This window comes from Cryptotermes secundus, unplaced genomic scaffold (assembly GCF_002891405.2).
Source record: "Cryptotermes secundus unplaced genomic scaffold, Csec_1.0 scaffold534, whole genome shotgun sequence".
In the NCBI taxonomy this organism is placed as follows: domain Eukaryota; kingdom Metazoa; phylum Arthropoda; class Insecta; order Blattodea; family Kalotermitidae; genus Cryptotermes; species Cryptotermes secundus.
The window spans coordinates 591,360-613,865 of NW_019739956.1; the positions used below are offsets into that span (position 1 = coordinate 591,360).

Genomic DNA, 22,506 nt, shown 5'->3' on the forward strand with positions numbered 1-22,506 from the left:
TAGATACGTAAACGGTGGTGTCACGACCATAAAACCTGGATATGAGAAAAGTGGGAATGGTCACGTGATATGGTCAGATGAGCTGCCCTTCACGCTGTTCACTACATCAGGAAGAGTTTACGTTTGGAGAAGACACAAGGAAGCCTACAATCTGGAACGCCTTGTTCCAACAGTGAAACTCGAGGGATGTTCTGTGATAGTTTGGACAGCAATATCGTGATACCCTGTTCTATTGGTTCCATTATTACATTTCATGGCCGAATTGATGTAAGGGGCTACGTGGGTGTCATTTCCGAACGACGATAAAATTTTCCGAGAAGTCAGTGTCCCTGTTCACACAGATGGAACTGTTCAGATATGGTTTGAAAAGCACGAAGGTGAACTTCAACATCTTCCTTGGCCAGCAGAATCACAGAATTTGAACACAACTGAATCACTCTGGACAGTTTTGGAGACTAAGTGAAGAACAGTTTCCCATCTCCAAAATATCTAAAGCAACTTGAAGATGTTCTTCAGGAAGAATGATATAAAATTCCGCTAGAGACTGTTCAAAACTTGTACGAATCCATTCCAAGAATGAAGCGGCTGTACTGAAGGCAAAAGATGGTCCAGCTCCATATTAATAAAGAAACGTGTACAATATCTGTAGTGATTCCTTTATTTTATCCAATCTATATATGCTGTAAAAGTATTTTTCTTAAATAACACGATTATTATTATGTTATATTATATTATATACATATACATATGCCATTGTCTCCCAACCATCCACGTACCCACCGTCAGATGAATTTATGGTAGATAAAACTATGCGCTTACTCGATATTAATGAACACACCTACGCACTTCCGGGCATGTAATCTCACGTATAGTGGATGTTGCGATTCGAAGGCGTCGTGCTACTCACGGAGAGAGAGTGTTTAGGAGAAGGTGCTTAGCAGAATATTCGGAGTTAAGAGAGAGGAAGTGACAGGAAGTTGGAGAAATATTTATAATGACGAGTGTCATAATTTTACCTCTGCAACAAAATATTCGTTCGATAAAATTAAGGAGGAATGAGGAGAACATGCAGCACGAATTGGGAGAAATGACAAATGTCTCTTACAGGGATAGCTTTAGTTTGGGACACGCGATAGCGCAGTTGGTTGAGGCTCTAAGCTACAGGCCGGAACGTCATGCGTCATGAACCAATTTTCTAGAAAAATATGGGAGTCTCGACATCTCATAACCCTATGGACCTCCACTGCCTGTTACAGGGATATCTTTACCTTTTTTATATACAATATTTTAGTCAGACATTTTCAATGGATAATTCTACTTTGAAGACCTAGAAGTGAAACCGATAATGAACATTCGTCATATACAAAATGCGTGGAGTTCTTGATCGTCTGTGAGGGTATTAGCTTATCAAGAGAGATCTTGCACGATCTTGTTGCTTAGTCAGCGGAACTTTGGAACGATATTCATTGTGAACTATCTGCAAGGAAGCGGTGTGCGGATAATCCTACGGTACCAGAGTCCACCAAGCAAGCTGACAGATAAACTTCCGGTATTGAAGCCTTGTAGACTGCCAACGAACTTCGCCGTCAAGTGGGTAACACCCACACTCGGGAGGTGCCCGGAAACTGGACACCCTGAGGCTCTTCTTGTTAGACTTCAGCCCCTGCAAGCAAATTCTTGAACAGTGCCTCAAATGAAGCTATGGCCGCTCCTTAAAACACACATTTTCTCTGGGTTACTATACGACGCTCTGTACGGTTGGACGGTGTGACGTCGAACGGCGGGATGATAGATAAAATATGAATCGGAAAGGAGTTGGAAGGAAACAGCGGTTACCTCTGGTACCCAGCTCCTCCAGTCAAATTTCTGGAAGAGAACTACGAACACCTTCATTACAAAATAGCAAGTCATCAGGCCTGGTTTCGAACTAGTACGTTCAGAGTACGAGTGTTGAGAGGTACCGGTTCGCTAAGCATATTGTGTTGTCACATACTTTGAGGTTTATTATTGCACTATCTTATTATTCAGCGCCATTGAGTCTGTCGTTAAGCAAGCAAAGAAGAAAGCAGGAATCATGAAAGGGTTTAACGGAAGTGGAACTTTTCATTCTGAGTGAAATCTTAGTGTAAACCTGACACATAAGTGCGACACATACGTTCTACAGCAAATTAGTATGCGGAATCTGTCTCCTTAGGGTCACTAAACTTTATTGCAGTAATACAGTCAGGCGGAATATTGCTTTGGATGACAAATGGCCATAACATGGCGTGTCTCGAACGAAATTTTATTTTATGAAGCATGGAAAGTATTTATGTGAGTTAAAATTAATGTTGTTATGACAGTGAAGAGAAATGCATATAGGATATTGATGGGAAAGCCACAAGGAAAGAGACAACTGAGATGACCAAGGTGTAGGCGGGTGTACAATATTAAAATGGAGCTTAGAGAAATAGGATGGGATGATATGGATTGGATATATCTAGCTCAGGATAGGGACCAGTGGAAGGATCTTCTGATGAGAATGTTGTCTCCTCCTTTAGTATCGAAGCGTAAGTCGAGCCTACAAGCAAGAAGCATACTCTTTGACTCTAAAAATGGAGATAGTACGATCCCAGGAGACTTTGGTAGGCTTCTACCCAACTGAAGGGCTTAGTATTCTGATACTACTATTCAGAGTCACCAGCGAGCGGAACTCCGATTTCGCAATGAGTAGGAATATTTGAAAATAAAAGCTGTTTGTTGTGAGCTCCACAAAATTCTGCGATTGCTGAAGTTTTCTTGATGTTTGGAAAACTACAAGAATAGGCCCTTTTAAGGTTTGTATATATTTAGCTTTAAAAAAGTAAGATGTAACAATTTAAATAACCAATGGTATACTTCGGACCCGAGATAGCATAGTCAATATAGCGAAAGGCTACGGTCTGGCCAACGGAAGGTTCGGAGTTCGAGTCTCAGTAGGTCAAGATTTTTCCTTTCTCCACGCCGTCCAGACCGATTCTGCGACCCACCCAATCACCGGGGGTAGACCGGCCAGTGCCTGAAACTGACCACTCATCTCCAAATAGTACCGAGGTCAATAAAATATTAATCTATATATTCACTCCACCATACGCCTTCATGTCGTAGTATTTAATTAATACAGGGACAATTTTACCTTTTTAATGAATTACTTCAATGTAACAGAAGCAGAAGATTGCCATAAAAGCCAAAGATCGGCGTCAGGCACATTGCTGAGCAACGTCCTTCTACATCATCTCACCACGACCTGCTCCCTGCGTTCAGTTTAAATAGTATCCTCACTTCTTAGATTTCCAAAACCTTTTGGTATTTAAATTTCACGTTTATTTGCTGCTTTCTCCCACGAACCTGAGCGAAACGCGATCGCTATGTTGGTCAGTATAGACCTATACATCGGTTATAGTTAATGAAACCAAACGTACGGTTTGGCATGTACTCTCTTCGCTCGTTTGGAAACCGGGATCGTGGGTTCGAATCCCACTCAGGGCATGGATGTTTAGTTTGTGTGTTTGCGTTTTTCTGTGTTTGTGTACAGGTAGTGGCCTTGCGACGAGCTGATCACCCGCCCAAGGAGTACTACCGAATGTGTAAGATGTAGAAAAACCGAAGTGAACGGAGAAGTTCATGGAGGTAGGCCTAGGCCCACTGGGGCTGTAGTGCCAAGGAAAAAAAAGTACGGTTTTATTCAGTATGGGACAATTGGGCATGCACAGTTGCATGATTACTAATTTGTACTAGTAAGGTAGAACGATTTTTCCACAAGGACCGAAGAATTCAAAAGAAAGTACACTTCCTGCAAGGTTATGTATTTTCTTAGCACATGTTATGGGTTAGTTTCTCTTATCTTAGTCCGTGTATTAACCTGCTGTGCTTGCTTTATCGAAATTAAGTACTTAAATTCGGGAAATGACATGTCATATGATACGCACATAATGATTTTAACAGTAATCCCTATCAGTATATCAGGGATGTAGTTATCCTATTATTGCTCGTAACGTGGCGTTGTGTAATAAGACCATGAAGACCCTGGAAATACGGAATATCCGTTACTACGTGATGTCTGGCCTGTAAACTTTATCGCCTGATTGCTGTAGCTACCAACTGGATTTCCTCGCCCCCACTAATTGAAGACCGGTGTTAAATAAGGACCAAAGTATTCTCTGATGTGTACGAGCAATGGANGCGGCGGCCAGAGTTCGAGCCCGGGTCTGGTCAAGTGGGATTTATGGTGGAAAAAGTGGCGCCGGGGCAGATTTTCTCCGAGTACTTCGTTTTCCCCTGCCAATCTTCATTCCACAAAATTCTCCAATATCATAATCACCCGGTACAATAGACCATTCATTGGCCGACGTGCCGAGTGACCCAGCTGGACTCCACCACCCACTAAGCGAATTAAAACAATCAGGTGTCTTAGAGAGTGCAGTCACAGGAACGGAACGGATACATTCATTTATCTTCTCAGAAAAGACAGTAAGCAGCAAATTTTGTCTGGACATGCTAGAAATTTTCGTTGTTCACAGTTTCATGGACGTTCTGGCGTGATATCCCAGCTGTTAAGTTTCTGTAACCTTGTCCGGCAATTATCGAGTGCCGAATTTCGGAATACGTGGATAAGTAGAGAAGGATTTTTTCTCAACAATCAACCTATTTCAGTCCAATAAATTCCTTTTTTTTTAGAGATGTTTATAGGATAAAGTTCTTTCAGAAGTGTCTTGATTACAGCAGTTACAAGAAAAGTATCTGAAGGCACAAATGCAATTTCTTCCTTAGTCCACTTCTGACATATTATACCAGTCCCAGAGAGATGATAGTGATTACGGAGGAATTAGCGGAATGAAGATTGGCAGGGGAAACCGAAGTACTCGGAGAAAATCTGCACCAGTGCCACTTTGTCCACCACGAATCCCACATGACCAGACCCGGCCTCGAACCCAGGCCGCCGCGGTGGGAAATCGGCGGCTAACCGCAACCGCCTGAGCTATGGCGCCCCCCCCCCAAGTACAGTCACACCAGATACATTCGAGGGCATATGGGAACAACTGAATTTTGGGTTGCATGCGTACAGAGAGGCAAACGTGGAACACGTTGAAGTAAGCCACCGAAATAGAACAAAAAATATAATCTCTCAAACTCCTGCTACATGTCCCACTCCTCTTATCCTTCATTTGATTCCCGTAATAATAGTTGATGAACAGTACAAACAAAACAAGAAAACAAATTCCGTGGTTTTGGTCTGCAACCGAACTATACCGACCGAGCTACCGCCGCTTGTCAGCGAAGTTAGTGCCAACTTTAGCGGATAGAGGGTCTCACGTGGTCAGCGCAACGAATCCCCACGGCCGTTAATTTCGGTTTTCTAGACCAGAACCGCTATTTCCTTGAAATAGCTTCTCAATTATCATCGCGAGGCTCAGTGGACCCCGTTCCAGAGTAACTACATTTCAGAAAACCTGGTAGAGCCGGGAATCGTACCCAGACCTTTGGATTTATAGGCAAGAACTCTGACGACTAGACCACAGAGGCGGTGAATAGTACAAATTATGAGTTCCCTCGTTTCTCAATTTTCACAATAATTTTGTTACATCCTCTTTCCTATGTTCAGATATTTCCTCAGTATTTCATTCTATATCACCATCAGTCTGTGCTCTCTCTGTGCTGAGAGAACAGATTTCAACTGGAAATGTCGTAGAGGAAAATTATGGAGACCTGAGACCTCAGCAATTGGCAGTGAACATTAAATTGTACAATGAGGATTTGTGTACTGTGGAAGTCGACTTAACATCAATGGAGTGGATGACTCTTTGTGAAGCAGATTAATGGCATTCCGAGGGTTTGCAGATCCAGGGGACGGTATCCGCAGGCAGACAGCCACAAGAGGCACCATGGTCACAGAGCCCGTTGGACTGCGGCGGATGTCTAAATTACATCAACTCTGTAAGGACGAGAGACGTGATTGATGGATGGAAGTGCTTCTTCCGCTGACATGACCACAATACAAACAACAATCAATCACCTATATAAAGGCAGGAGTAAATAGCATTAAATCAACTTATATATACCACTGCAGTTTTCTGTGCCCGTGTTCACCATGTTTTCCCATCGTTACTCATGCACTGACCGCCATTTTCCATTAGTGTATTAGGTCGGCAAACCAGAGTTCCAAGTAGTAATTTTTTAGGCCAATGCCTCATGTGCTCATGAAGTACGTCATGGCTCCACACTGAATAAAGACAAAGGGCGAGAGATAATGCGTAAACATCAACAACAGGTTCTGGAATACATTCAGCTGTGCAGTATTTTCCTCCAACATTTGACATTTTACATTAACAGTAGTTTTAATTGTAACAAGGAAAGTTTGTAGAACCTTTTCTGCTGGCACATATATGAAGTTTAGCTACAAAGCCCGCGCCACAGCTCAAGCGGTTAGTCACTGGCTTCCCATCGCGGCGGCCCGGGTCAAGTGGGATTTGTGGTGGACAAAGTGGCTCTGGAGCAGGTTTTCTCCGAGTTCTTCGGTTTCTCCTGCCAATCTCCATTCCACCAATTGCTCCACAATCACCCTCACCTATCATCTGGGGCTGGTACAATAGGCCAGAAGTGGCCGCAGTACAAGGGACTTAGTCCAACCCTTACTTACTTACTTACTCATGGAGCTGAGCCCTTCTGGAGGAGCCACCAATTCTGCAGCTACTCAAGAATTTCCCAGAATTTTATGGAACCCGAAGGTTCATCACCGTGGTCACAAGAGCCCTCTATTGGTTCCTATCTTGAGCCAGATCTATCCAATCCATACCATCCCATCCAATCTCTCTAAGATCTATTCTAGTATTGTCCACCCACCTACGCCTTTGTCTTCCCTGTGGTCTCGTTCCTTCTGGCTTTAACACCAATATCCTATACGCATTCCTCTTCTCCCCCATTCGTGCTATATGACCCGCCCACCTCGTCCTCCTTGACTTGATCATTCTAATTATACTTGGAGAGGAGTACAAGTTATGAAGCTCCTCATTACGCAGTTTTCTCCAACCTCCTGTCACTTCATCTCTCTTCGGTCCAAATATTCTCCTCAACGCCCTGTTCTCAAATATGTTCCTCCCTTAATGTCAGAGACCAAGTTTCACACCCATACAGAACTACAGGCAAAATTTTAGTTCTCTATATTCTAATTTTATGTTTTTAGACAGCAGACGGGAACTGAACGGTAGCAAGCATTACCCTAGTTCAATCGCCTCTTAATTTCCTCCTGAATCAGGTTTCGATCTGTTATCGTTGTTCCCAAATATCTGAATTGTGCTACACTTTCAAAACATCTGTTACCTAACTTTATGTCATGATTTTGCCCTGCATTTTGGTGACGAGACAGCAACATATACTTAGTTTTCTCCGTGTTTACTTCTAGACCAACCTCTTTACTTGCGTCAATTAATGTTTGTGAGTTTTACTTTATGGTATCTACATTATCACCCAGTAGATTCACATCATCGGCGTAAGCCAACAGTTGATGTGTCCCTTTTAATTTCAGTCCCACCTGGTCTCCCTGGACCTTCCTAATTGCATATTCTAAGGCGAAGTTGAAAAGGAGTGGCGATAAAGCATCTCCTATTTTAGACCATTGTGAATAGGAAATTTATCAGTTAGGTTGATTAAAATGTGTTTAAACGAAACGTATAGTAAAGTCCGTGTAGGTATACTTTTTTCATGGGTGTCCCAAACTCTATTAGAATATTGTCCAATACTTCCCTCCTAACTAAATCGTAGGCTTTGTTGAAGTCTATGAATAGCTGATGTACTCCAATTTTTCTCCAATATCTGACGAATGCAAAAGATCTGATCTGTAGTTGATCTATTACGTCGAAACCCACACTGATGATCCCCAATAACCAAGGAATCGGTCCAGGTCCGACCCTACTAGCAATAAAGAAAAGCCGTGCCATAGCTCAAGCGGTTAGTTGCTGGCTTTCAACCGCGGCGCCCCGGGTTCGATCCGGGGTCTGGTCAAGTGGGATTTGTGGTGGACAAAGTGGCGCTGGGGTGGGTTTTCTCCGAGTCCTTCGGTTTCTCCTGCCAATCTTCATTCCACCAAATTCTCCGTTATCATAATAACCCGGGGCAGGTACAATAGGCCTATCAGTCTCCGCCTTGCCGAGTGGACCCAGTTGGGCTCCACCCCCACTAAGCAAAAATTACATGAGCTACAAGCTTCGCCGAATATATCTGGACTATATCAAAACAAAAGACTCTAGTGTATTCACGGTTCTCGCCTTACACCTGTCTTACACGACGGGACTCTAATTTGGTGTCTGTTTGTCGTATTGTGCTCGTGTGCGACAGGGTATGAACGCAGTCTCTCCATTACACCTTCCTCTTGCCCTAGGCGCACGCCATTTCCACGTACCCAACACCACTCCCTTACATAAATCAAATTGTACTCAGGTTGCACCGCATTGTTGGAACAGTGACATCTAGAAGGCTATGATGGCTGTGTATGCAGTAGGATGGAAACAGGAGTTCATACACAGTTTTAGAGGGAAACCTGTTGACAAATTGTCAGGCTGAATACCCAGGAAATAGTGGGATGATAGCATTAAGACGAAGCTTAAGAAAGCATTATGTGAAGATGACACGTGGATAGAATTATCTCAGGATGCTGGTCCATGGCGCATTGACATCCGTGAAGGTCAGATGTGCTAAAGGTTGGCTCCTGCTACAATATATTCAGATATATCGGCTACTGGTCACAGTGGCCGCTCCGTCTAAGTCATGAACTGTCTTCGCTGCCTCGGACGCTGGGATCGTGTGTTCGAATCCCACTCATGGCACTGATGTTTTTGTGTGTATGCGTTTATTCTGTGTTTGTGTTGTCCTGTGTTTATGTAGCGGCCTTGCGACGGGCTTAGCCCTCTTCCAAGGAGTCCTACCGTTTGTGGAAAAATGATTAAGGGACTGAATAAAAGGCCAGGGCCCTGAATGGGCTGGAAGAGCCCATTGAAAGAGAAATATCGGCCACTCATGTTGGAGTCAGTTCTGCTTTCTACGGTGCCACCGCTGGATCACGGATTTGAATCTCGATTAGGACACAGTTTTGAGTCTATGTTCCGTGTGTCCTGTTTTCCTTGCGACGGGCCCATATCTCTTCCTAGAAATCTTAAGAATTTTCCAAGCTCAGACAGTCATTCTGGAGGAAAGGAATGATTATAAAGTTAATGTATTCCACAAATAACATACAATATCATGTGATGTAGGACAGTACTGATTTAGTTAATATTTGTAATATATGATACACCATTCATAGGAATTCATTTAGTAACCCCATATTAGAATTGAGTTATATAATATCGAAATTACTCTAAAGGTCATCATTAAATTAGAAGAGATGACGCATTTAAATTGCCCTCAGCAGGTATATCAGACCTGACGTCTTTCACCGTTCTTCTCAGCTATTTCATTATAATCATATTAAGATATCATATTAAAGATAAGCAGCGACACACACACACACACACAGAGCCTACACAGAACAATACCTGAGCGGCGATAAAACAAGAAGTGGCCTCTGCAGAACTATAGACATAGGGCGTGTACCCAGAGAAAATTTTAATTTTTTAAAAAATTTGGAAAAAGAAAAAGAACAGAAAATTTATAGACATTTTAAATTGAATTGAAGTTTTAAAAAAGTGCCAATTTTAGAAATAAATTGACGCGTGTAGGTTAACAAAGATTTTATACATACATACAATTGGAAAGACTGGTGATTTTAGATTTTAAACTACGGGCAGTGTAGTAGCTACGTAAGAATACACACCTGATGATGGCCATTTAGGGCCGAAACATGTAGTGTAGAGGAAGGGAAGAAGAAAGAACTACAATTAAATTGTTGCACTTAAGACGGAGTTTGTCTCATATATATTGTGTGAGTGTAATAGGATGCTTAAATATAATATTGTAAGCAAGTATATCTGTTAAAACTGACGTATCTAAATTTGCCATTTTCCTTCTCTCAACAATCAGTTTCATCTTTTTCACTTGTTTGTCTTGCGTTGACCCAAGAAATAGATACGTTGCTCTTCCACTGTCCTTCCATAGTCTTACACTGGCCATACCACCAGCAGCAAACAAAAATCAGTGGCTTAAGTCCGCAAGAGAACTATACTGACCGAGCGAACGCCGCTTGTAGGCGAAGTTAGTGCCAACTTCAGCGGTGTCGTGTGGTCAGGGCAACGAACCCCCACGGCTGTCAATCTCGGTTTTCTAGACCGGAGCCGTTATTTCGTTGAAATAGCTCCTCAATTATCCTCACGAAGCTGAGTGGACCCCGTTCCAGACCCATTAATTCTAAGAAAATCCGGGAATCTAACCCGGAACTCTGGATCTATAGCCAGGAACTCTGAGCAATAGACCACAGAGGCGGTCACCAGCAGTTCTCCATTAGAAAAGTCTGCAAGTATTCCTTGTTTCATTCCAGTTTCTACAGACGGTCAGTTCACTGGGCCGTAACCCTTAAATACAACGGCATTGAGTTTCAACAAACCAGCCAATATTAGCCCTGTCATTCTAACTCCCTTTGCACCCTGTTTACCTGTAAATAACATCAGTCGTGTTCAGTCAACGTTGGAGCCATTGTCGATTAATTAGTTCGCGTAATTAAGATAATTTTAGACAAAATGAGAATTCAAAACAGGCTCCTGTAACTAACATGCCACTGATTTGTTTAAACGTCCATCCATATGTATATAGCTATGTATAATCAATAAATGTATAAGCAGCTCATGATTAAAAGTGTTATTTATCTATTCGAAATGAAGACCGGATAACCCAGACTACATTTAACATGAAATTTAACATAGCCACCTGCTGTATGGGTGTGAAACCTTATCTCTGACATTAAGGGAGGAATATAGACTGAGGGTGTTTGAGAATATTTGGACCGAAGAGAGATGAAGTGAGAGGAGGTTGGAGAAACTGCATAATGAGGAGCTTCATAACTTGTACTCTTCTCCAAGTATAAGTAGAATGATCAAGTAAGAAGGATGAGATGGATAGGGCATGTAGCATGATTGGGGGAGAGAAAGAATGCATGTAGGATATTGGTGGGAAAGCCGAAAGGAAGGAGACCACTGGAAAGACCAAGGCGTAGGTGGGTGGACAATATTAAAATGGATATTAGAGAGATAGGATGGGATGGTATGGATTGCACTGATATGGTTCAGGATAGGGACCAGTGGAGGGCTCTTGTGAACACGGTGATGAACCTTCGGGTTCCATAAAATGTTGGGAAGTTCTTGAATAGCTGCACAATGGGCGGCTTTTCATGGAGGACTCAGTTGCATGAGAGAGCGAATGAGTATTTTAATACGGACTGTGTGTAATATTCGGGCCCCTTATCACCACGGCAAGACGCATCTTCAGGTTGCTGACAGAGGAGATTCAGACTAGCTGCCAGTATTCTCAGTAAATATTCTCGGAGAGCCCACAAAATGCAGTCGTTGAGTTCAGATGTTTGGAGGGGAGCTAACAACCCTTCACCCTTGTCAGCCAAAATATTACGCAGAACTTCAGACTTGGAGGCTCTTGTGAAAATGTTAATGAACTCTGTCGTCCGGAAAATGAGACAGGAAGATCTCCACCATCTGAGCGACCATTATATTCTCTGGGAGGACATGAAGTCAGCGTTACTTAGTTACTACGGATATCTGGAATGATGAAGAGATATTCTTAGCTTTGGTAACGTCCGTTGCAGTGACGAGGTTCTCGCTGAGACTAGAGGGTGGGCCTACTCGTGTTTCGCGGTTAACCTGTCTGGTCAGAGCCAGTACTGGAACATGAAATAAGGACTGAAGATCCAATTAAAATAAGTGACACTGGTATTTCCTGTTCGGGAGGTCACTGGTTCAGATATGTCAGGAGATCGACTTAGTCTTTTTTTAGGCCGCGTCATAGCTCAAGAAGTTAGTCGCTCGCTTTCCACCGCGACGGCCCGGGTTCGATCCCGGGTCTAGTCAAGTGGGATTTGTGGTGAACAAAGTGGCGCTGGGGCATGTTTCCTCCGAGTTCTTCCGTTTCCCCTGCCAATCTTCATTCCACCAAATGTTCCACCATCACCCTCACCTATCTTCTGGGGTTGGTACAATAGGCCAGAAGTGGCCGCAGTACAAGGGACTTAGTCCCACCCCACTAGCAATAAAAAAAATAAAAAATAATCTCTTTTTATATTCTTATGGATTGAGACTGAGTCCACTTGGTGCTGCGGCCACTGTTTGGCGTATTGTACCAACCTCAGGTGTTAGATGATATGATGATGATGATGATTGTGAAGCAATTGGTGGAATGGGAATTGGCAACGGAAACCGAAGTACTCGGAGAAAACTTGCCCCAGTACCACTTTGTCCACCATAAATCCCACGTGACCTGACCCGAGCTTGAACCCGGGTCACCGCTGTGGGAAGCCGGCGACTAACCGCCTGAGCTGTGGCGGGCCTTCGGCTTACCTAACGCGGGTTTCCGTTATTACCCTACCTCCCCTGCGGGCGTATGCTGAGATATTACCACAAGCGAGAATGGGGTAGCTTCGATCCATATCCTGTCTGGCTCGTTTGCTAACGATCCTAAGATTCGAGGCTGTGTAGACTGGACTACTGGCAACGTCTTTACACAAACCGTAAGTAAATTATGAAATAAAATTGGTAAGGGCAGCGAAACCATACTCACCTATAAATAATATTTCGTCACTTACTCTACATCTGCGAATGAATTTTTTATTGTATAAATACTAATGCAAGAAAATTATTTAAATTTAATTTAACGAGTGATATGAACTATGGTTTCGCCTTCTTACTGCGCTGCACTTATAAAAATACATAATAAAGAAAAGAATAATGTAGTTACTATAGGATTCTGACGATGGTGTATAACACACTGATATATTGGGTTTTTGGACTTTATCCATCGTCCTGGTTTTTAAGATAACAAATAAAAACACGACGTTTCGGAAACTGGATCTGTTTCCGTCCTCAGGTGAAGGAAAACACCTATTCTGTTGGGTCCGTTAGACCTCACTGGACCAGTCCAGTGAGGCTAGCTCTTTCTAACGGACCCAACAGAATAGGTGTTTTCCTTCACCTGAGGACGGAAACAGATCCAGTTTCCGAAACGTCGTGTTTTTATTTGTTATCTTAAAAACCAGGACGATGGATAAAGTCCAAAAACCCAATATATCAAAAGAATAATGACTTGAATCTATCGCTAAGATATATACAAACCATGTAGGAAATAATTGCATTCCTCCCACTTAATCGCTAAAAGTGAAATGAAACAATCAACTTGTAATAATCACAAGCGCAAGTACACTCAGAGGAAGAAGTGTATAAGCTATTACAATCCTGTTGTGAATGTAAACACTGTCATTCAGATTGGATAATTCCGCAATATCGAAACTGGGTCTTGTGATGGAGCTAATGATTTCGTGATCGCGAACCAATATAAAAATGAATGCAATAATAATTACATCAGAAATTCACCCATGTTCTCTCTGTTATAATATACTGTATTTCGGAAGCGTGTTATTTCTGCTCATGTGATTAGTACACTCCGTGGCTCAGTGGAGCCGATAATGGCTGATACGATAAAATTGAAATTGATATAACAGCGTGGACTATTACATTAAAAAAATTAATTTATTTCCACTTAGTTTTTATGTGATTCAATATTTTGGACCACTCGTAGAACACAGACTTACTGGGGTTTTTTACTTTTTCCATCGTCCGGAATTTTAGGTAATAGATGACACGACGTTTCGGAAAGTTGATCTGTTTCCGTCTTCAGGTGAGAAAGGAAAGCACCTACTCAGTGGCTAGTGATTGAGATTAGCTCTTTCTAAGGGGCCCAACTGAGTAGGTGTCTTCTTTTCTCACCTGAAGACGGAAACATATAAAGTTTCCGAAACGTCGTGTCATCTATTACCTAAAATTCCGGACGATGGGTTTCCGAAACGTCGTGTCATCTATTACCTAAAATTCCGGACAATGGGAAAAGTAAAAAAAACTCCAGGAATTCTGTGTCACCCATCATTGTCAGAACACTTTAGAATTCACTCGTAGAACGTTACATGATTTATTCTGTGCAAAAATGTCACCAGGATCGGGTGTATATTTAACTGAGAGTCTAACTGAAACGCTGTTTATGCCATAAGAATACACAATTACACGATGGTGCTCCATTCCGCTTGTTAAGTTTGATCCTTAACGATTAATATATTGATAAGGACGATGGAAGAATGAGAGATGCACTAATGCGCATTGTATTTAAGGCTGGTAAATCCTTGGCTTCTCTGAAGATGTTCTGAAGAGAATAATCCTTGCCCCTACTGGGAATTAAACCCCTTTCTACCAGCCCGTAGCCTGTCACTTTGTAGAAAGAGATATCTCTGGCTCATGACATTAAGCAGCTAAGAGCAAATCCTAAATCTTTATTTTCAAGAGGGGTACGTATCCTTCGCCTTACGTTTATGCCGTTCCGTTTCAGGGGTGGACTAGGCCTAAGATGGGGAGCGTTCTTTTGGCGCTCCTTCTGTCGGTGATCGGGGGAACCGTGGCCAACCCGGAAGCGAAGCGGCTGTACGACGACCTGCTGAGCAACTACAATCGGCTCATCCGGCCAGTGGGCAACAACTCGGACCGCCTCACCGTCAAGATGGGGCTCCGCCTGTCGCAACTCATTGACGTGGTGAGTAGCTGTCCTCAACTTCCTTGCAAGTACGTCAGAGTGACACAGGGTAATTGCTGTATCACGAATTGGAAAGGATTCGGGAGGAAGCAATCGTGGCGTAACCAAGATACTATCCCAGAACTTGTCTGGACAGTCAAACTTCCTGCAGGCTTACCTAAGAAAACACAGGCCTATTTATGTCATATTAGCCAAATGTAATATATTGAAACTAGCTTTCCCGGCATAGCATGTGTCGTTCTTGCAGATATTCTGTCTATCTTTCCTGTCGCTCTCACTTTGGGGCATAGGACATTCCTGAAACGCTTTGTTTCAGTTCAGTTTCTTAACCCTAAGACAGTCAGTAGGACTTCTCGTACCATGGATCAGCCCGTCGCAAGGCCGCTACCTACACAAACACAGAATAAACGCAGACAGATTTCCATGCCTTGAGTGGGATTCGAACCCACGATTCCAGCGTTCGAGCAAGCTAAGACAGTTAAGGCCTTAGACCGCGCGGCCACTATGATAAATTTTTCCACATAAAAAGGGCTATTAATTAAATATCGACAAATTTCTATTTGTTTATTAATATACCTAATTATATCTGATGCATTCGATAATTTCCCTCAGCAAATGGGTTTAACTTGTCAGAGCGTCTCCTCCAGTCATTCCATTACTTCGGCCACACACCCTCGGCTTGACTGGTCTTCAAGCCGTTTTGTTGTTGCTTCAACAAACAAAAGATAACAGGTTTTAGTCCGCAAGCGAACTATACCGACCGAGCGACCGCCGCTTGTCGGCGAAGTTAGTGTCAACTTTAGTCACTTGGTTCCATATTCTTACAGTATGTAAAAGATGAGAAGTAGAATTAGGCAAACAAGTAAGATTTTCGATCTGCGAACTCCGAATGGATTTGTTGGGAAGGCTGTAAACATCGTGACAAGCTTCAGACGGAGTGAACAGGTTTCCGGAAAACGTCTGAGCGCGTACTCCTAGTAAGATATAAATAATGGGCCTTGTATACTCACATTATGTTTAATTCATAATACTAATACTCCTTAGTTAACGGTGTTGATACTGTGTGATAACCAGGGCCCGGATTTTGATGACCTGAAAATATTTAAAAAATGACCTATAAAATGACCGAAACAATCCAGAAAAGTGACCTAATGGAGAAAAGAAAGAACACTTCGCTTCCATGTTAGTCACATTTCAGAAAACATATGAAGAAAAATTCCCTAAAATGGCCAAAAATGACAAGAAATGCCCTTAAAAGTCCAAAAATTTACCAAAAAATTGCCTCCAAAATAAAAAAGACCTTAAACCTAAAAATGTCAAAAAATGACAAAAACTATACAATTTACATATCCGAGATTTATATATTTAAGAGCATCTCATAGGATACAAGGAAAAAAAGATGACATGTCAACAAAATCCGGGCCCTTGTGATAACCCATTCTTGCATATTAACTCATCTCTCGTCTGTGTGTGAATATGTACTAAGGATTGGACAGACACAACAGTCAACTCTTCCTAAAGTGTTGGTTGAAATATGTGGAAAAAAAAAAAATGCTGTTGTAATATCACATTTACTTAACTTAGAATATTTAAAACTAGCAGAGCGTACACAGAGCAGATAACAGGGGCCGCACTGTCTAAAGCAGGCATGTCAAACTCAACTTGTAGAGAGGGCCACCTCAGCCCTATAAATAATACTCCAGGGCCGCACTTCAAAATATAAATATACATTAGATTTTGATACAAGGAAATTTAATTATATTTATTATTTAGGAATATTTTCAATATAATTACCTAAAGTCACATATCTTACAGTTCTAAAATGCAAGAGAATGCCATTCTAGACAAGTATCAAACAACTTTTCAATATGTAAAAATAGAGATTACACAAGAAATTGTGTTAGAAATAGCAAAACATTGAATTTCCTGGAGCCTGCTAATTTATCTCTGCGTGAGACTTCTTTGGTCTGTTGGAAAGTTGTCTTTACAAAAAATATTTCTACTAAAATTTTAATATTGATTTTAATATCAATTAGCTCTAAAAGTTGAGGGGCCGCACTTTGTGGCTATGGGGGCCACATGTTTGACACTGCTGGTCTAAAGCATGAACTATCTTCGATTGCTCGAACACTGGGATCGTGGGTTCAAATCACACTAAAAGCATGGATGTCTTATGTCCGTTTATTCTGTGTTTGTGTTGTTCTGTGTACGGGTAATGGCCTTGCGACGAGCTGATCACTCGTCCAAGTGTTCCTACTGGCTGTGTATAGGATTAAGAAACTGAAAAAGAGGCCAAGGTCCAACAAAAAGACTGTAGAGCCATACACAGACAGACACAGGGTACACCGCTTTAAGTAATAGTATCTCTTGTCGTGGAAGAAATATATTTCTTGTAATTTTCCGCGATTTTGTTTCGTTATTTAGAATTTAAAATTGAACACATAAATAGTCTGAGATATAACGCCGTGTAGTCCGCATGAAGTCAATCGACGTTTCGGAGGAACATGTGGTCTCTATGTTCAAGGTCTTAGAATAATTCTGTATTTCAGCATCCTGTTGCAATTGTTTAACTCAATGGCAATGTATTTATCGTCCGTCAATATTGCAGCATTTGTTTATTCACTACTTAATTTTAATTTTAGTTTAACATTATAGACTTCCACACTACATGTTTCAGTCCAAAACGGCCATATTCAGGTGTCTTGATATGTTACAAATATTAATATTAATAATATACAAATTAACATAATTTAATGAAATATTTGTAACATATCAAGACACCTGAATATGGCCGTTTGGGACCGAAACATGTAGTGTGGAAGTCTATAATATTTAACTAAAATTAAAATTAAGTAGTGAATAAACAAATGTTGCAATATTGACGGACGATAAATACATGGACGCTGTCCTAGAATAAGCTAAGCTAGGAACCAACATCAAACAAGTAACTGAAGATAGAATTCCTCATAACCACAGATGTGCATGAAAATTGAAGTTGACTGTACCATAGAATCTTCAAATGGCTTGGAAATTTATGTGAACTACGGGGGACTCACGGGTCGCATCATCTTTCATCTGCGCGTGCACGTGACCTCACAGCAGCATTCTCGTTTTGAGGTCAGCAAGTCGAGTTCCGATCTCTCGTCCGGTAGTGAAACCTTGTGTGGTACAGAATCATGAACAGTTGTCAGCTTGGCAACACTGGACTACAGTCGGTGATGATCGTGGTAGTGTTGCTTGTGCAGTGCATACTGACCCAGTCTAAATGTGTGGCAATGGCGACACCCGCGTGGGCCACAGACCTGTGTTAATTCTGTGTTTAACAGTGATATTTTAATTATGGGACCCTTTTCAACTTCATTCCTTAACTACAGACGAATGCTTATTAACGGCTCTGTATATGCCTCTCTCATAGTTTATGTTTTTAAACACAAGACGGAAACAACAATATGGTGCATGTGCCCTTAATATATTCCTGAACGACATTTTGATTTGCTGCTTCCATTCCTCAAGCTTGAAAGTTGCTACATTTTCGAAGAATTTGCTGGTTACATTTCTGTTACGAATTTCCCATACATAAACCTCTATATTACTCTGCATATAGAAATTACTGTAGAATCTTACAGCTTCCTCGACTATTTCATAACATGCATTCATCATATGTGCGAATAATAAATTTCATTTCTTCAATAAGTTTACGAATATAGTGACACAAACCAGCGATGTGTCAATTTCTGGATTAGGATTATTTTAAGTAGTAAAATGCTCAGGAGAACATGTTCATAATTAGGTAGTTAATAATAAATATATAAAAATACAGTGTATGACACAAACTCTGTCCTAAGTGCAACAATTTATTGTAGTTCTTTTGTCTTCTTTTCTTCTACACTACATGTTTCGGCCGTAAATGGCCATCCTCAGGTGTATTTCTCTCACGTAGCTGTTACACTGCGCGTAGTTTAAAAATTTAGAACACCAGCTTTCTGAATTCTTCATTTCTCCGTTGTTAATAGGTCCCGATATATCAGAATTCCCTTGCTGATATTTGTCAGATATGTATAAAATCTTTGTTAGTTTACATACGTCAATTTGATTTTTGAATTTTGGTATTTTTAAAATCTTCAATTTAAATTTATTTTTTTTTATTTTTAAATTTGAATTGAAGATTTTAGAAATACAAAAATTCAAAAATCAAATTGACAACGGAGAAATGAACAATTAAGAAAGCTAGTGTTTTTAAATTTTAAACTACGTGCAGTGTAACAGCTACGTGAGAGAAATACACCTGATGATGGCCATTTACGGCCGAAACATGTAGTGTAGAAGAAAAGATGACAAAAGAACTACAATACATTGTTGCCCTTAGGACGGAGTTTGTGTCATACATTGTGTAGAGTGTAACAGGATGCTTAAATATAATAATATAAAAATTCGATGCTCAGCTGTATGCTTGTAATGTAAATGTGCAGAACGTAACACACGTTAGTGTCCCGAATACAAAGGCACTGTTATGTTAATGCTCTAACACACTTCCCCCCCCCCTTTGGTGTTACAGCCCAAATTTTGGCCTTGGCCTACCTCCATGAAAGTCTCTGTTTCACTTCTGTTTATCAGATCTTAGACATTCGGTAGAACTCTTTGTGTGGGTCATCAGGTCGTCGCAAGGCCTCTACATGTACACAAACACAGAAAACACACACAAACACCGAACATCTACGATCCACCCACGATCCACCCACGATCCACCCATGTCAGCCTTTTCCGAGAGGGGGAAGACATTGCATGCCTTAGACCGCTAGGCTACCGTGACAGCTAACATATGTTACTGCTTATGTACAAGGTGGTTGTATTTGGTTTAGAAGATATGACACATGCACTAGGTACTTTGTTGCTGGTCGTAAAGATACTCAAATAATGTGGGAACAAAAGATTATATCCTGCTTTAGTGAAATGTAAATCTTAAATGGAGTAGAAAGCTAAACGACTTTGTATTTGTTTCTCTCTTAAACGTTACTTACGGCGAAGAGCAGAACTCTACAGCAAGACGTTAATACCCATGAATGGGGCGGAGATTCACGACTGGGCCCTATTTATATTTCCACAAAACCCGCAGTCGGAATCAATTCGACAAAAGAAATTGTTACTAAGTAAAGGATTAATTGCTATTCCGCTTACGGGAGTTGATATCCTAGAATTAGCACTTTCATAACAGAAAACTAACTGCTTCTTAAACAGCTTTCCTTAATGTGAAATTTGAGATATTCGAGCCGATGAATATGAAGAATGTTCTCTTTTGGGATATGACACGGTTAAGTCTGGTAGAATCTTACCTATAATTTCGAGGGTCAGCCATAAACATCTACTAGGCTACATGAAGTCATATCCAAGGCGATAGTGTTTTAAAACTTTTCTAAATTCAAAATTATCTTCGGAATTTTGGTATAAAATATGAACAAGTTCACGTGAAATGCTCTTGAGATATTTTCTGTCAGGACCGATAGTGTCACTGCAAATAAACCGTAACAGAGATGACTAATGTTTCCTGGGATGTGACGTCATTATGGTACTTTTTTATGAAATCTGAAAAACATCTGATACACTACACTGCAGTACATGTCGAAACGTAGTAATCTTCAGAAATACTGAAGGATGTCTTCTGGGATGCGGCGCCGTGTAGATATTTTCTTAACCGACGTTTCGGAGGAACATATCGCCCCCATCTTCAGGTTATAAGAAATCTCAGAGCGATGAACCAGCGTGAGCAGGTGTCGGTTAAAATATCTACACGGTGTCACATCCAGAAGACGACATTCTTCATAGTCACCGCCGTGAAAACCTCAGATCTTATAGAGATACTGTCCCTTTAAACTCAGATCCCACAAAAAAATTATTTAGGGACTATAAATATATTGCTGTCAGGTCTTTCCTTCTGAGCTTTAACATTTCGTCACGTTATACATACACCTCATAAAATTTCTGTGTAAATAATGTAAATCGATGTCTCTGAGATTTGCATCTGGCCACGAGCAGGTTCCTGCGACTTTCCCAAAAGCCATCAACTCCTCTAACGCTGCGGACTTGTGGTATGGCGGAGGTAGCCACTAGACAGGCGTGTTACCCGTAACTTGGTTGCATAACTACCACACTTTGGGGTTGGAGTTGGGGGTTTCCGAGTATATGCAAATGCATTGTCTATTGCATAGCACCAACACGTTAGGGAACCAGTATAAGCTTCTGACCCTCGCGTAGTAATGGATCATGTTGTCGTGTGACATTACTCGCTTTCAAAACTTAAATTTGCATAATTCTGCATATCGAGATACGAATTTTTAAGAACACAATAGCGTGAGTTTTGTGCCTATTAGTTTGCCTGTTTCATTACAACTTCAGATGTTAGAATACCAGGAAAATGAATTTCAAAATGTGTTATGTACCTCAGACACAGAGATATAGTTTAAATATAATGCGACTGAAAAGGTTTAACATCTTACACACAGACGCGTTTTATTGCCGCAAAACATGATACGAACGATGGTAGTATATGCTAATGGGGTTAGTCGCTTTGGACTCGTGTGTGTGTTTTTTTTTTGGAGACCGCGGAGAAATTCTATAATGGAAATTAATAGTGGGTTGTTACAGTAGGCGGCACATGAGGCTGGTTTTCTGCCTGCTGTTATACTGTACAAAGACATTTCCACAGCTGAGGCTTGATAAGTACATTGTGACAGATAAAAAACTAAACACATATACATACACAAATAAGTAAGTAAGTAAAAGTAAGTACAGGTATTCCTCTAACAGGCCGTGAAGGCCCATAGGTTTGTGAGACGTCGAAGTTCTAACATTTTCTAGACAATCGGCTCATAGATGGCGGTAAGGTTGTCAGCCTTACGCGCCGGCCGCCCTTTCCCCCAAGAATATTCCAGGTACTAATTTCTGTTAGTGGCTGAGTCGACCCCAGGGCCATAATGCGGCTGGAAGGATTAGGTCAATTGAAAAAATCCACCTCGTCGGGTCTCGAACCCGCGATCTTCCGGCTTGTAGCATAGTGCCTCAACCAACTACGCTGCCGCGAACCCCACATACACAAATTTATATATAGTATATATATTTTTTTTTCTGACATGTCGACCCGTTTTGGCAACACGTTCCCGCAGAAGCGTGTCGTGAAACAATAGGATGTTCATTTTCAGGCATCGGAGAGATAAACACCCCAACGAATTTTTGATAGACGATGTTTTCCGTTCGGCCCGCCTCGTAACTATATAAGGGGTACGGAACAAAATCAAGGCAGTGAGATTTAAATTTATCAATACTTAAACAGTTACAACCCTTTGAAAATGTGATACACAAATGTTTCCTGCTCATCCAAATGATGCAGTTATGCAAAAAAAAATGTAGAAACACATATGTAAACTTTTAAAATAAAGCAACATCACAGATAGGGTCTAATGTAAGGGTTTGCGCATTTAATGTCGGACTGCTGGCTAGAAGTCAGTTTGCATCCGGAAGGCCCTGCGACCAGCCAACTCGATCAATGTTTCCCGTGGTTTTCCTCATTCCTAGAGCAAATGCTGAGTTGGTACCCATATTCCACGTTGCACTGCATGCCTCACATGCAGCCCTCCCATTGTTAACATCAAAATTTCGCCTTAATATAGCCTTCCTAACATTAGCAAAAAAAAAAAAAAACATTACTATAATGCACACATTTCAGTGTCATAAAAATATACAATATTTAAAAAAGAACGATTATATGCTCTACTTATA

General features: G+C 41.2%; 1 protein-coding gene across 2 annotated transcripts in view; it reads left to right on the forward strand.

Moving 5' to 3' along the window:
- Positions 1-22,506, forward strand: part of LOC111872150 (acetylcholine receptor subunit alpha-like 1) — a 586,882-nt gene that overhangs the window by 485,176 nt on the left and 79,200 nt on the right. For both annotated transcript variants that reach the window (XM_023865742.2, XM_033754548.1), the window contains one exon: positions 14,536-14,736. In XM_023865742.2, coding sequence (XP_023721510.1) covers positions 14,554-14,736 — 183 coding nt within the window. In that variant the 5' untranslated portion in view covers positions 14,536-14,553. The remainder of the gene's footprint in view (positions 1-14,535; positions 14,737-22,506) is intronic.